This window comes from Carettochelys insculpta, chromosome 1 (assembly GCF_033958435.1).
Source record: "Carettochelys insculpta isolate YL-2023 chromosome 1, ASM3395843v1, whole genome shotgun sequence".
Taxonomy (NCBI): domain Eukaryota; kingdom Metazoa; phylum Chordata; order Testudines; family Carettochelyidae; genus Carettochelys; species Carettochelys insculpta.
The window spans coordinates 273,051,270-273,065,667 of record NC_134137.1 but is presented as its reverse complement, the minus strand read 5'-3'; the positions used below and the strand labels follow the sequence as shown (position 1 = coordinate 273,065,667).

At 49.3% G+C, this 14,398-nt stretch overlaps 1 protein-coding gene across 1 annotated transcript in view; it reads left to right on the top strand.

The window, feature by feature from the left end:
• The window catches only part of PAH (phenylalanine hydroxylase), a 42,479-nt gene extending 40,046 nt beyond the window's left edge, over positions 1-2,433 (top strand). The window contains exons 12-13 of the mRNA XM_075001691.1: positions 1,488-1,603; positions 2,263-2,433. Coding sequence (XP_074857792.1) covers positions 1,488-1,603; positions 2,263-2,306 — 160 coding nt within the window. The 3' untranslated portion in view covers positions 2,307-2,433. The remainder of the gene's footprint in view (positions 1-1,487; positions 1,604-2,262) is intronic.
• The last annotated feature ends 11,965 nt before the right edge of the window (positions 2,434-14,398 follow it).

The window sequence follows — 14,398 nt, the reverse complement described above, 5'->3', positions numbered from 1 at the left end:
CACAGCTGCATACAGGTGTTTGCCTCTGGAGCTGGGTTACCTGGACGGCATCCTGGAAGCCACAGCTTAATAGAGAACAGCTGGACACCAGGAAATAATAGAATGGGGGGAAAAAAAGTAATATGCACAGCTGACAATAATCACCAACACATTTTGGCTACATCTACATGGGCAGCCTCTGTTGAAAGAGCTCACTATCGACAGAGAAACCTCAGCAGTGCCTCTGTTGACAGATTGCACCTACACATAAAAGTGGCTGAAAAGAGCAAGACGCTTTATCAACAGAGAGCAGCCAGACCGCCTGGCCCTCTCTCTGCAGAATGGCTAACTAGAAGCTCTGCAAACAGGGCTGCCAGGGGAACTGGAAGCCCTCTCCATCAACAGAAATGTCTCTGTTGCCAGAGGTGTCATACCTGGTTGTGGAGAGGTATAACACTGCCAGCTGAACAGCTGAGTTTTGTCGACAAGCTCTCCACACAGCACTTTAACCATGTAGAAGCTCAGCAAGTTTTGTCAACAGAAGCTGCCATGTAGACATAGCCTTTATGGCAGTGTTCAAGTATAAGCCATAACTATGCATTTGTTAGGGGTTGGGAATGAAGGACATTTCTAGGTGATAGAATAAATTAACTCATGAGTTGCTGCTGCTGTAGGATTTGGTCCCACTGTGCCACACAGTACAGGAGGCTCTTGGTCTTGATATCCTATTACCTAGCCCTTCAGCCTCCCACTCTTTCTCAAGCTTGTAATGTAACAGAAGTACAGGTGACTTGAGATGCACAGACATTTTCCAAGGCAAGTTATTAAGCCAGTACCACTTCAGTGAGAGAGGCTTGACAAAAAACAGGTGTTCTATAATTGTGGGACCAAATCTTCAGGTTCAGTATATAAAGCAGAACTGTAAAGCAACCCTAATTCCACAGCTGAGGCTTCCCCAGCAAGGCTGAGGAAAAGAGGTGGCCAGACGGAAAGCGTGGTGTAGTCATCCCTGGCTGGTGTTACAGCACTTTGGAGGCTGCTACCAGCTGTCAGAAGTTAGACCAGCCCCAGGGCTGCTCTAATGCATGTCAAGGTCTCCAACTTCAGGGACAGCAAAAGTGAATCAGGGGATCATGTTCTGCATTAGTAACAGCCAAAAGGGGATTTAAAGTCTGAGCAACGCTACCACCAGCTCACTGAGTTAAGTCAGCAGCAGCCAGTGTAACTCATATAATCGCATGGTAAGTACTGCAGAACAAAGTCTGTTGGAAAAAAAGGAAAGGTGTTTAATAAATGAGGCACCTATTGGAAAGCCTCCCAGGTCAGCCAAAAGGATATTGCTAGAGCACTGGAGAATACTGTAGCTGCCTGATCATGGAGCAGGCCTTCACTTAGGGAAGCCAATGGGGTAAACTGTCTTTCATATTGGTGAAAACGCCTCCTGACTTAAAGGAGCAGGTTACTATAAAAAATTATTTTCATAAAACTATTTGTCTTTTCTCCTTCAGGAAATTTGCTGCAACAATCCCTCGACCCTTCTCTGTTCACTACAATCCATACATCCAGAGAATTGAGGTCTTGGACAATGCAAAACAGTTGAAGAATTTAGCTGAGACCATCAGCAGTAAGCAGTTGCAGTTTTGTTATATTAGATGCCTCGAAAGCTCAGACTTGAAATGCGGATATGTGTTTTTCTCATGTCACCACTGAAGACGTGATCCTCACTTTAGTGGGAATTTGATTAGGTCTCAAATATTTCCTTTATAGGGTATGAAAACTGATTTCTAACTTCACCAATTCCCTGAAATAGTTTGTCTGCTTTCTTGTTTGATTTTTACACTGTAAATATCAACTCCTGGTGGGCTTCACTTTGCTGGAGGATCTTAGCAAAGTTTGAAGGATTGGTTAGCAGAACAAGATGAAACCTGAGCTGTGGCTCTGTCTGCCCCCAGTAAGGAAAGGGGGACATTTGCAGCCTTAGTGTGGATTTTCTTCATTTCAGGATGAGTAGTTCTTTCCAACTGACTGTCTGGCTTACTCAGAGCCAGCATCTCTGATCTTAGCTTCTACAGCTTATAAAATTCCAAGGTATGATGGCTGATCCTGCTGTCTGGGCTCAGGTTAAGCTTCCATTGAATTTATTATGCACAATCTATCACCCATCTCTTTGGTGTTACTCTTTCAGGGCATGGAAATAATGCCGTACTTTAGCTGCACTGAAATGTATTAATCAGGATGTAAAAATAATAGGACATACACTGATCTTTGCTACTTCATATGCAGGTGAGATGGAAACTCTTTGCCGTGCTCTCAAGAAGATAGAATGATGGTTTTCTCAGAAATCTCTCTTCCAAGAGCAACTTGCTGAAGTGACGATGTGTAAATGCCAATTATGTTCTCGCTGTTTCACATTATCACTCTGTTGAATGTATGAACATTTATGATACACGCACATATATATCACTTAATTACCATAACAGCAACAAAAGAGTCTTCTGTGGGTAGCTCTGTGCTCTCTCTGGTTGCATATCATAATTCTGTTTAAAATTCACCCCAGCCCTGGGTGACCATTGTTGGCCTGCACATCTTTTCTGCCTAAATCCTGGAGGCTGGTAGAAGAAGGAATCCTTCACTCACCAGCCTGCAGAATTACTGCAGCCCTGGGACTGCATTGCTCTCATGTCCTTGTAACAAGGAGGCAATGGCTAGCAGCAGATTCAACCACCTGCCCATATCTCTTACATTCCCACCCCTCACAGTCTGCTTCGGTACAGGGCTCCCCTGGAGAGCTAAGCTCTGCATCCCTAGCTAGTACACAGGCTCTGCACATCCTCACAAATTCTGTCCCCTACATGGCAGAGCTGCACCTTTTCCACTACAAATAGGGATGTTGACATGAAAAAGAGACCATGGTTTGCCACCTTAACATGAGACTTAAGTGGTACTTTGTGTGGGCTCTCTATGCTGGGGTGAATTGTGCTGTGAAAGTTTTTGTTCTGCAAAAGTGGCTTCAAGCTTAGTCAGAGAGTAGATGCTCAGATGTTACTAGGGGAATATGTTCCTGACTCATTAGTGAAGCTTTCTCCTCCAGTGCTAAACCATTGTACACTCATCGCTCACTACATGAGCACAGTTGGTTCCCCAATTTCTGCTCATAGGTGAAAACTTTTAAGAGGGACACTAAATTACTATTAAAATACACTTAAAAGTCTCTGATTGGTTCCTAGTGCTCCTAACTCAGCGAAGGAGTGGCAGCATGTGGTGCTGCTTTTGAAAGGTAAGTGAACCTTGGGTTTGGGGGAGGTTTGGGGGAGGGTTAAAGGCTGGAGGCAGTTTGGGGCCATGAGCAGCAGGGAGGGTTAAAACCTGGTGGTAGGTTGGGGCCACGGGGAGGGTGGGGGGGGTCAGGTTGTAGTGGGTTGGACCCACAAGGAGGGTAGGGGGTTTAGGCTGCAGCAGGTTGGGTCCATGGGGGGGTTGGGGGGGAGTTCAGGCTCAAGCGGGTTGGGTCTGCAGGTAGGGCGGGGGGTTCAGGCTGAGGCAGGCTGTGTCTGCAGGGAAGGGGGGTAAGGCTCGTATTAACAGCGGATGGTGTTCACTTGTCTAGTGAACAAAGGTAAGTATATGTGTCCCTCGTTTTAGCGAGTACTTGTAAGTAAAGTACCCATTTCACAAGGGATGAGTTTATTCACACCATGCGCAATGTGTTCCCACCTCTCATAGTCCAGGGACTAGATTTACTAGATCGCAAAACTGGTCATTTGAACTACCCTGAGCTAAGAAGAGCAAATCAGCGTTTCTCATTAACAACTGTGCATAATTATATCAATATGATACATAAGTTTCAATACTTGATGAGAGGTGCCGAAGCTCAAACATCAGTGGCTCTTTAATTCACACAGTGACCTGTAAGGAGATACAAAGTACAACTAATTCTATTATATGTATACAGTATAATAACAATAATATAATGTAAGCATACTGCTGGGACCCTTTTAACTAGAAGTATGTTTGTACAAAATGATTTTCATGCTTTGAACTATGACCTTTTTATCTTTTATCTCTTACCCGTAAAGCCTTTTTATCATCTTTTATCTCTTACCTGGAAAGCCTGGCATTTATTTTGAAAGTGAAAGTGACCCATGAAGATCATCTGTCCATGCTGATAATACTAGATTTGGTAGCTGCCTTGGATAGAGTTGCTCATAAGGGAGTTTGTTATTGTAAAGGTGTGGAAATAGAGAGGCAAGGAGACTTGGGATTTTATCTTTGCTTCTGAGGGTTTTTCTTAAAATTTGATTTTTAAGTGATGTCAAGGGTGTGTGGATGGACAGCCTGGTTAGCATTTAAATGCATCTAAATGAATAATAGTAATGCCATATAAATTCATTAGTAATAAAGGTACAACACTAATGCAAAAGCCACCGTATGAATAAGATTCCTGCTGAAATTAGTTAGTTGTTTGTGGTTGATTTGTTTGCTTTTCCTATAAGTGCCTATAGGTAGTATAAGTGGAGTGGCTTTTTACTCTGCTACAACCAATTTCCTCTAAGCCCATAAGCTATTATGGCTCCACACAGTAACACTCATCATATGGTTTCTATTGCACATCAAGTAGTGACTACACACCATATATAATGCAGCGTGTTGGTCTGTACTCATAGCATTCCTTTAGCAGCCATTAACATGCTTTTGAGCCAACACTTATTTTGGTGCCTTGCTGCATCCAAACCATTTTACTCCATTATCATTTATTGTCATTAAATTGCATATGTTCAGTGCTCTTTATGGCATCAGATTATCATGCACTTCCTACTGCTAAATAAATAACAGTGTTAAGTACAAACTAAGGGTATAGTTCAGCAATATTGGGCAATGTAGTGGTTGAGGCATCGATCATTGTATAGGTCTTAAAAGCAGTAGGTACAAGTTTGCTTTGTTTTATGCACAACAAATTGCTGACAATAAAACACATTAACCAAAAGTGATTTGTGTAATCTGGTTTACTCTTATGGAGACATGCTAGCCATTCCACAGCCTAGGCTGCACCACAACTTCCCATTAACCAAACAGGACGTTTCTGCCTTTAATAGGTGCCCTTTAAAATATAAGCCTCTACACACACAGCACCTTTGTGACCTGACTTTCTTTTACTATGGAAACTAATTTAGGCCCCTGTCATATAGTCCTTCAGGCAACCCAACTGTCACTGACTTCTGAGAGAATTTTCCTGCTAAAGGGCAATGGCCCAGGTCCTCAAAGAGATGTCATTAGGAATTAGGCATCCAGATACCTTAGGAGATCTGAACCTAAGTGTCTGACACCTTCATTTTCTCAGAAGGTGAAACTGAGGTATTCAAAGAAGGGACTTACTAATAACTGTCAGCTCCCTTAAAAGCTGAGTCCAAAGAAAGCCTTGACCTGTGTTTGACTTAAAGATGCCTAGCCTAGTTGACACAGAAACATAGGAGTGACTTCTCATATAAGCCGTGTCTACATGTGCACGCTACTTCGAAGTAGCGGCACTAACTTCGAAATAGTGCCCATCACAGCTACACATGTTGGGCACTATTTCGATGTTAACATCGACGTTAAGCGGCGAGACGTCGAAGCCGCTAACCCCATGAGGGGATGGGAATAGCGCCCTACTTCAACGTTCAACGTCGAAGTAGGGACCGTGTAGTCGTTGCGCGTCCCGCAACATCAAAATTGCGGGGTCCTCCATGGCGGCCATCAGCTGAGGAGTTGAGAGACACTCTCTCTCCAGCCCCTGCGGGGCTCTGTGGTCACCGTGTGCAGCAGCCCTTAGCCCAGGGCTTCTGGCTGCTGCTGCTGCAGCTGGGGATCCATGCTGCATGCACAGGGTCTGCAACCAGTTGTCAGCTCTGTGGATCTTGTGTTGTTTAGTGCAACTGTGTCTGGGAGGGGCCCTTTAAGGGAGCGGCTGGCTGTTGAGTCCGTCCTGTGACCTTGTCTGCAGCTGTGCCTGGCACCCTTATTTCGATGTGTGCTACTGTGGCGTGTAGACGTTCCCTTGCAGCGCCTATTTCGATGTGGTGCTGCGCAACGTCGATGTTGAACGTTGACGTTGCCAGCCCTGGAGGACGTGTAGACGTTATTCATCGAAATAGCCTATTTCGATGTCACTACATCAAAATAAGCTATTTCGATGTAGCGTTCACGTGTAGACGTAGCCATAGTCTTCAGCAAGTGGCCATCACAATGGTGTATAAATGCTGCTTCAGGAACTAAAGAAAATAAATAAATTGCTTAGACCAAAAAAAGAAAACCAAAAACCCCCTCCTCTCCAGTAGGAGAAATCCAGAGATTTGCTCGCTTGTGTACTGAGCATTATCTAAAGAAAATAAATTTGCAACTGGAGAGTAAAGTGGGATTGTATAAAGTGTCTCTGGCCATTGCTATAATAAAGGTAAAACAATTGCTTTGTGAGTGAAGTAAGATGATAGTGATACAAAATAGGAATCATAACATATGCCTGTGCTGTTAGCTGGGGCAGGAAGGGTGATAGTCTGCCCCATTGCTCCTTTTTAAATATGGATCTGCCTAAAACATGTAGTCTGTGACTGCAAAGCAACCCATTTGTTTTTGGATCATCCGTATCTCAGGCCGATGGTTCTCAAGAAGAATGAGCAGACTCTGGCCTCCAACACTGTCTCTCTCTCTCTCTCTCACACACACACAGATGAGGGACAGGTGTAAGCAAAAGCAGTTCCACTGATGTTGCTGCAAGTGCCTCCAGGGCTGAGATGGGTTCACATAGAATCATAGGGCTGGAAGGGACCTCAGGAGGTCATCTAGTCCAGCCCCCTGCTTCAAGCAGGATCAACCCCAACTAAGTCATCCCAGCCAGAACCTTGTCAATCTGGGACTTAAAAAACCTCCAGGGATGGAGAATCCACCACCTCTCTAGGCAACACATTACAGTGCTTCACTCCCCCATCCAGGTGAAGGAGTTTTTCATAATATCCAACGTACACCTCTCCCTCTGTAACTTCAGACCATTGCTCCTTGTTCTGCCATCTGACACCACTGAGAACAGTTTCTCTCCATCCTCTTTAGAGCTCCCCTTCAGGAAGTTGAAAGCTGCTATTAAACCACCCCTCAGTCTTCTCTTCTGCATAAATTGGCCCAGTTTGTACTGCATTCATTAGGGACCTACACAATCACATACACATGTTTAAAGGGAGACTAACTGGGGTGTGGGAGGGAAAGGTTTGCCAGAGATAATCTATCATTAATAAGTTCTTCATCAGGATAAATTAGAAACATAACTCTTAGTACAGGTTACCTGATTTTCATCTTCTTGGCACCTAGTATCTACACTCCTACTCTGACAACTGACCCCGGTCTGTGGCTCCCGACGCACTGCTCCTGCTCCTGGACTCCTGAGAATGCCCTATAATGGATACAGCTGGACAAAGTTCCTCCATGCACACAAATCTTACATGCAATCCCATGTACTGACAAGCAGCCAATTGTGACTGTACGCAACACCTATGTATTCAACTGTGCAAGCTGGACCCTGAATAAAAGCCCAGATGAAGCCAAGGGAAAAGCTGTCATTAGCTACACTGGACAATGGATTACATTCAGATGTCTGAGTGCTTGTGAGCTGCAGGAGGTGGGTGGGTGAGGACTGCGGGACAAGGCCTTATAGAAAATATAGCCCCTTGGAGAGCTATGAATTCAAATATTGACCATGGAGGCTAGAAGTTATTTCCCTCTTACCTCTGAGCAGCTGCAAGTCCAGCTGCATAGTAATTTATTATATTCTCATACATTTTATCCTTGGAACTAGAATATCACAATTATGCTATAACAGTGGCACCTACAAAGACAGTGTAAGACACACCCTGTCACTGTGAGCTTACTCTCTAAGCACCCTGCAATTCATGGTAGATGTGACTGTGTGGAATCAACTCTGTGGAATTACTTCTTGCCCTGTCCTTAGCATGATGCACTTCTGAAACACAGAAACGTGGTAGCTGAGCCATTCTTCTCTGACGTGGCACAGATGCCATGTTTAATGCAGTGGCCTTTCTTTTAACAGGCACAGAGGAACCTTTGGGGAAGCTGGGTACAGAGCAGCTATTGCAATGTTTGCACTATCATTACAGCCAATAACTTGTTTTCCCTACAGCTATATGAGCAAATACTGAGCTGTAGCTGTAGTTATCTAGTTAAAATGAATAAGGTCTATAGTTGTAGTCTAGAGACAATGTGGGTGAGGTAGGGTGACCAGATTGCCCTATGGCAAATACAGAACACTCGCCTCCAGAGAAGCTCTCCCATGTCAGGGCTCCTTGGCGATGGATGGTGCTGCCCCATGGTGAGGCACTGGAGACAGGGGTTCCACAGCCTACCAGTGAGGGGAAGTGGAGGTTGGGGGCTCAGCAACCTCATGGTGGGGTGATGAGAGTGTTGAGAATAGGGGCTTTACAGCCTCCTTGCAGGCAGAGCCACGGAACAGGACAGCCACCCCATGGAGGGGTTCCCTGACGGCAGAAGCTGCCTCACCAAGGCATGGGGTGTCAGAGAACCAGGCAAACATCTCATTGAGGGGCTCCCTGGCAGCAGAAGATGCCTCCTCTAGATATGGGGTGCCAGGGAATGAGGCAGCTGCCCCATGGAAGAGCTTCTTTGGCAGCAGGGGCTGACACCATGGGGTGCCAGGGAATCGGGCAGCTTCCCCATGGAAGAGCTGCCCTGCAGCAGGAGCTTCTGCCCCAGGGCACAGGGCACCAGGTAACAGGACAGCCTCCCCACAAAGGAGCTCCCTGACACTGGGGGTGCCACCCCAAGGCACAGGGTGCCAGGGAACTGGGCAGCTACTGCCCTGAGACCTGGGTGCTGGGGAACAGAGCCCCACAAGGTACAGAACGGTTTGCCCATTTTCTGAGAAACATCAGGATGCCTGTGGGACAGCTTAAATAAGGGACTGTCCTGGGACAAAACGGAATGGACGGTCACCCTAGGGTGAGAGAATATCTTATAATAGCTGAAGAAGAATGCCATATGGCCCAAAAGCATGTCTCTCTCACCAGCCAAAGTTGGGCCAACAAAAGATACTACCTCACCCCCTTTGTCCCTCTACTGCCTGGGACCAATCGCACTGCAGACATTCGTAGTAGAGAGTCTCAAGCAATTCCTCTTGGACCTGATTTAACGTCCACCCTGGTCCAAAGCCCAGTGAAGTCACAGCAGTAAGGACATTTGGAACAGGTCCTGGATGGCGACAAATAAACATGTAGGCCGTATTTTAAATTCACCTTTACCACCCACAAACCCTAGACCTTTATGGCATAAAAAGAAGCACTCACCTAACTCCATTTTTCATCCGCTCCGCTTTGCTGCCCGCTGTGGGGTGTATACAATGTTATATGCCTCCACTGGCTACCTTTGGGGTTAAGGACAGATTTGCGTTCATTACCCCCGCGGTTAACACGATGCAGAATTTGTGATGCTGCCAGACAGAAAACCTCTGCGGTAGGACAAGACTGGGGAGCTGTTCTCTGACCCCTGCAGCAAAACCAGGTGTTTTCACCCCAGTCGACATTTCGTCGGTGGTTTCTCGGGGCGAGTGGCACTGGCCCTTGGTTTCGTTTGCTGGCTTTTAGCCTAGCCCTCTGGATAGCAAAAAGGGGGCAGGGGCGGGGGGAACTGGCAGCAGAGCGACGGAGAAGGGGCTTGTCCCTGTTAGTTTCACTGGTGTTGTGGCTACTTTGGAATCTTGTTAGTTTCAGTCCCGCATTGCCTCAGCCTGAACCTGGAGGCGGAGTATCCAGCCGCACTCAATTTTGCATTTCTCATCGTGGGTTCGATTTCTTTGATGTTATTTTGCTGGGCGGCGGGGGGAGGGAAGCAAGCACCTGGATGTTGCTGGATAATTTGATCCAAGGATGTCGTAAGGGCCCGAATGGAAGTAAAGGCCGTTCTGTGGCAACTATTAAAAGACATGTCTCTTATTGGCCGGGGTTAACAGTGACATGCGGGGTGGCGGCGGGGAAGGGCGGGGGCTGTTATTCATTGAGACTCAACCCCCTACCTGCCTTGACTGGCTTTTCACGACAGAAGGTTTTTAATTTTTAAAATACGCTTTAAGGTTTTGTTTTGTTTTGATTTGTTTTTAGTTTTTACGCTCATAAAATCTCGACCTGACGCTCCGCCCTGGGTTACACCAAATGCGGGTGGGACAGATCAGATCACGGTCTGAGGGTCTGCACTGATTTCTTTCTCCCTCCCAGGGCTATGGAGGACAGCGCTAGATGACGGAACGGGGTGAGACAGGCTTTGTCGATTCAGTTCCAGCGCATAACAGACGCCGAGAACGCTTTCGTTTACGGCTTACACGAGGGCACAGAAGAAGTCCAGTCCCAGAGAGTGTGGATTCGGGGGGCTTGTTTATGAAATGGCGCATTTCCCTGCGGATGTAAGTAGGGCGGGCTGCTGCCTTCCCGCTGAAAGCAAGCCAGCTGTCAGCCTCAGAGCTCCTTGCCCGGCTGTCCTACTGCCCAGGACCGGCTTCCTCCTGGGGGCGCGCCCAAAAAACCAATGGCAGGAACATGTGAATTAGGAAGAGGTGAAAACCACCACTACCTCGGCGCTCCAGGTCGGGGGTTTGTGGGTGGTAAAGGAGTATTGAAAATATGGCCGGTATGTCTGTTTGCCGCCATCCAGGACAGATTCCAAACTCCCTTACTGCTGTGAGAGGTTTCGCGCTGACTTTGGACGAGGCTGGTTATGAAACCAGGCCCAGGTAGCATCGCTTGAGACTCTTTCTGCTACAAACGTTGCTTGCAGCGCTCTTGGTCCCATGACATTAGAGGGACAAACATACATGGAGATCCACCTCTGGTAGAGCTGGAAGGGGCTTCAGGCAGTCATCAAGTCCAGTCCCCTGCCCTCCTGCTAGGACTAAGCGCTCTCCCCTCCTTCTCTTTGTCCCAGCCCCCTAAACGGCCCCTCAAGGATTGAGCTCACAGCGCTGGGTTTAGCAGGCCCATGCTCAAACCACTGAGCCAGCCTCCCCGCGGCGGGGGGCGCAGCTAGTGCCTTTTGTTGGCAGTAGCTTTTGCTTTTCGCTCCCCATCCCCAAGTGAGAAACCGAGACGAAAAGCAAACCCCCCCCCCCCCCCCCCACAGCCAGCCAAGGGCGCAGGCCCCAAGAGGGCGGGGATCACCAGGGACCTGGGCACGCGAGTACCTGAGGGGGCTGGATTTCAGCACCCGGGACAGCGCCCAGCCCGGCTCTCACCCGCCCCACAGGGCAGAGGGGAAATGCGAGAGGCGGAGGGTGCCCGTACATTACGCCTGGTTTCAGCGCCCCGCGCGCCCCCCAGTCGGAGGGCGATGGATTTAAAAACGGGCTCCCTGAAGCCATACGCAGGCAGGCTGGGGAAAGGAGCCGGCGGCAGGCTCTGATAACTGCGCCGGCCCAGCACCTGGAGCCCGAGCGCTGCGCTCCCGGGAGACCGGGCGGCGCTTACCTCCGAGAGCCGAACCCTCCCGCTAGGCAGCAGGACCGGAATGGAACCCAGCGCCTGGGGGCACAAGAGCAGCCAGCGGGGTTTCGGCCGGGGAACTCAGCAAAGAGCTGGCGCGGGGCGGTCACAGTGGGGATGGGAAGCGCAGTGCCAGTGGCACGGCGGGGGTCCGGAGCCCTGCGCCCCCCGCTGCTTGCCGCGCAGCCTCTCGTCTATTTCACTGCCTCGCTTCCCGGTACGAGTCACGGGTGCGCGGCGCTGTGACACCGACCGGCTGCGGCGGCTTCGTCCCGCGCTGGCTTCCTCGCTCCAGCTGGAGCGCCTGGGGCGCGCGTGGGAGGGGACAAGGTCTCTGCCCCAAACGTGCCTTATTTGCTCTTGTCAGGTGACGCGTTCGCCCAGTCAAACGGGAGCCCCGACCCGTCCGCCTCGGCCGCTACAGCCAAATCGGTTGCAAACCAGGTGAGGTGTGCGCGGGAAATGCAGCAGCGTGGAGCAGCGCCGGCCATCGACATCCAGCGTCCGCAGCTGAGAAAGAGAAAGAGACACACACAGGGGCGTGTGTGTGTGGGGGGGGGGTTTGTATGTGTGTGTATATACAGATATGCACAGACTGCTGCCTAGATATGTACATACACAGCCATACCCATGTATATGGCTAATATATGCATACATATGACATTAGAAATAAAAATGCATATGGCTATGTATGTGCTGCCCTCTCTCTCCATACACACATTAATACCCGTACATATTCCTATGTAGATAGATAAATAAGCTTCGGCTTATGTGTACATTCACTTACATACATATATTTCTGTTTACACACACACACACTGTATATACATATAAATCTATATGTACTGCTGCCCCTCTCTGCCTCTCTCTCTCGCTATATATATCCCCCTGTATGTTTCTCTTTCTCTTTCTTAGCTGCGGACGCTGGATGTCGATGGCCGGCGCTGCTCCACGCTGCTGCATTTCCCGCGCACACCTCACCTGGTCTGCAACCGATTTGGCTGTAGCGGCCGAGGCGGACGGGTCAGGGCTCCCTTTTCACGGGGCGAACGCGTCACTTAATAACGAGTAATTAGGCAAGAAATTCGGTATCTATTTACGTACCTACCTATCTATCTATATAGCTATAGCTATAGCTGTCTATCTATCTATCCACCTCTCTAGCTATAGCTATGTACAGAGCTAGCCCTATAGGGCGAGATATGTCGTTCTACCTCTGTCTGGAAGCACACGCGTAGATAAGGTTGTATTTGTGTGACGTGAATGCTGTTTACCGAGTTCTGCGCCTCTGTCTGTACCTCTAGGGAGGGATGAGAACGGACATCCCGAACAGACAGGGCCCGGCACTGGAGAGCGGGTTAGAAATGACGCCCGGGGTGGGCGCGCTCGCTGGCCGAATGGCGTCGGGGCCAGACCGCCGCGGGGCTGGTGTATTTCCCGCTGCCTCAGTGTAGCCGGGGCGCGCGGGCACAGCCGATCGAGCACCCGCCGCCGCCAGAGCGGGCCGGGAAGCCGTGTCGGAAGTTGGGCGCGCTGGATCCCCGGGGCTCGCCCGGCACATTCCCGTCAGCAGCCCGGGGCGCTGCGCTCCCTAGAGGGGGGGCTGGAGTGATCCCCCCGAGCTGACCTGGCCCGCTAGGGGCGGGAAGCTCAAAACACCGTCGAAACAGGCAGTATTGCAGTGGGAACCGGCTCCATCCAACAGGGGGGGCTTTGTTTCCCCCGGCGGAGGAAATAGGAAGAGACCGAGTGTGTAAACAGCAGCTGTGTGTGTGTGTGTGTGGGTGTGTCGGGGGGGAGGAATCAGGACAATCAAATGTGAATCTGAAACAAATTTTAAAGCGGACCGCGAGTTTCCCGACCCTTGAAAAAAAAGTCACCGCCTGCTGGTGCCTGGCCTGCCTTGGGCTGATTGAATGGCCTTCAGATAGAAATCACTGGGGTATCCTCGTGTTCAGAGAACCGGTTGCACATCGGGTCGCCTGACATAGGTGTGAAGACATCGCTAATAAGAGCCACTCTGTGACGATATTTAAAGGGAGGCTTACAAATCCCAGCCGATGTTGCAGCGGTGTTTCGATGGTGCGAAACCCATCCAGAGCTACTAGATTGAACAGGGGCGGCCTTTTCAGATAGGTTTAATTCCCTCCCATCCCTTCCCTTCTGCTGGCGGGGAAATACAAGGCAAGGGTCTCTTTAAGCTCCCCTCTTCCCGACATCTGACATTTTCAGAAGAGAATTTCTCCTTCCACCTGTCTGGCCCAAGGTAGGGAGTGGTAGGGGGACCATTCCAGGAGTGGGAATTCGGCTGCGGAAAGAGGGGTTTCCAATTAGGCAATAAGCTCTCTCTCTCTCTCTCTCTCTCTCTCTCTCTTTTCGCACTCTCACAGCATGAAAGCTCAACTTCAGAGATGTCAACTGAATCCAGATTTAAATTGGCCTCTTCACAAAAGATCCGCCTTTCTCAAAGGGCAAAGGATGCAGTGGCAAATAAAGCCACTTTCAAACGGAGCAGGAGGTTCCTGCTTTGAAGTTTCCATGAGAAGGGGACTATTTTTGGCTCCTGCGTAGACTCTGCGCACAGAACTTCCATTGATCTCTCTGGGGCGGGCACCATAAATGGACCTCATTCCCTGCCCAGGCAGGACCGTTGCCTCTCCCAGAGTCAGTCCCATGGGGAGTTCTGGAACCACCCCAAACCTGTGAGGATGCTGGAGAGCGTGTAGCCCCCAGCCCTTAGCAGCAAGTGTACAGACCCCATTAGTTGCCTGCAAGAGATCCACGCTGGGCTGGCACTAAGTAAGGAGAGAGCCAGGATTGGGTCTCTCAAATTTGGTGCAGAGCTAGCGTGGGTTGTCTCCCCGGGCAGGGATCTGGATTTGGTGAGCCAGTTATCC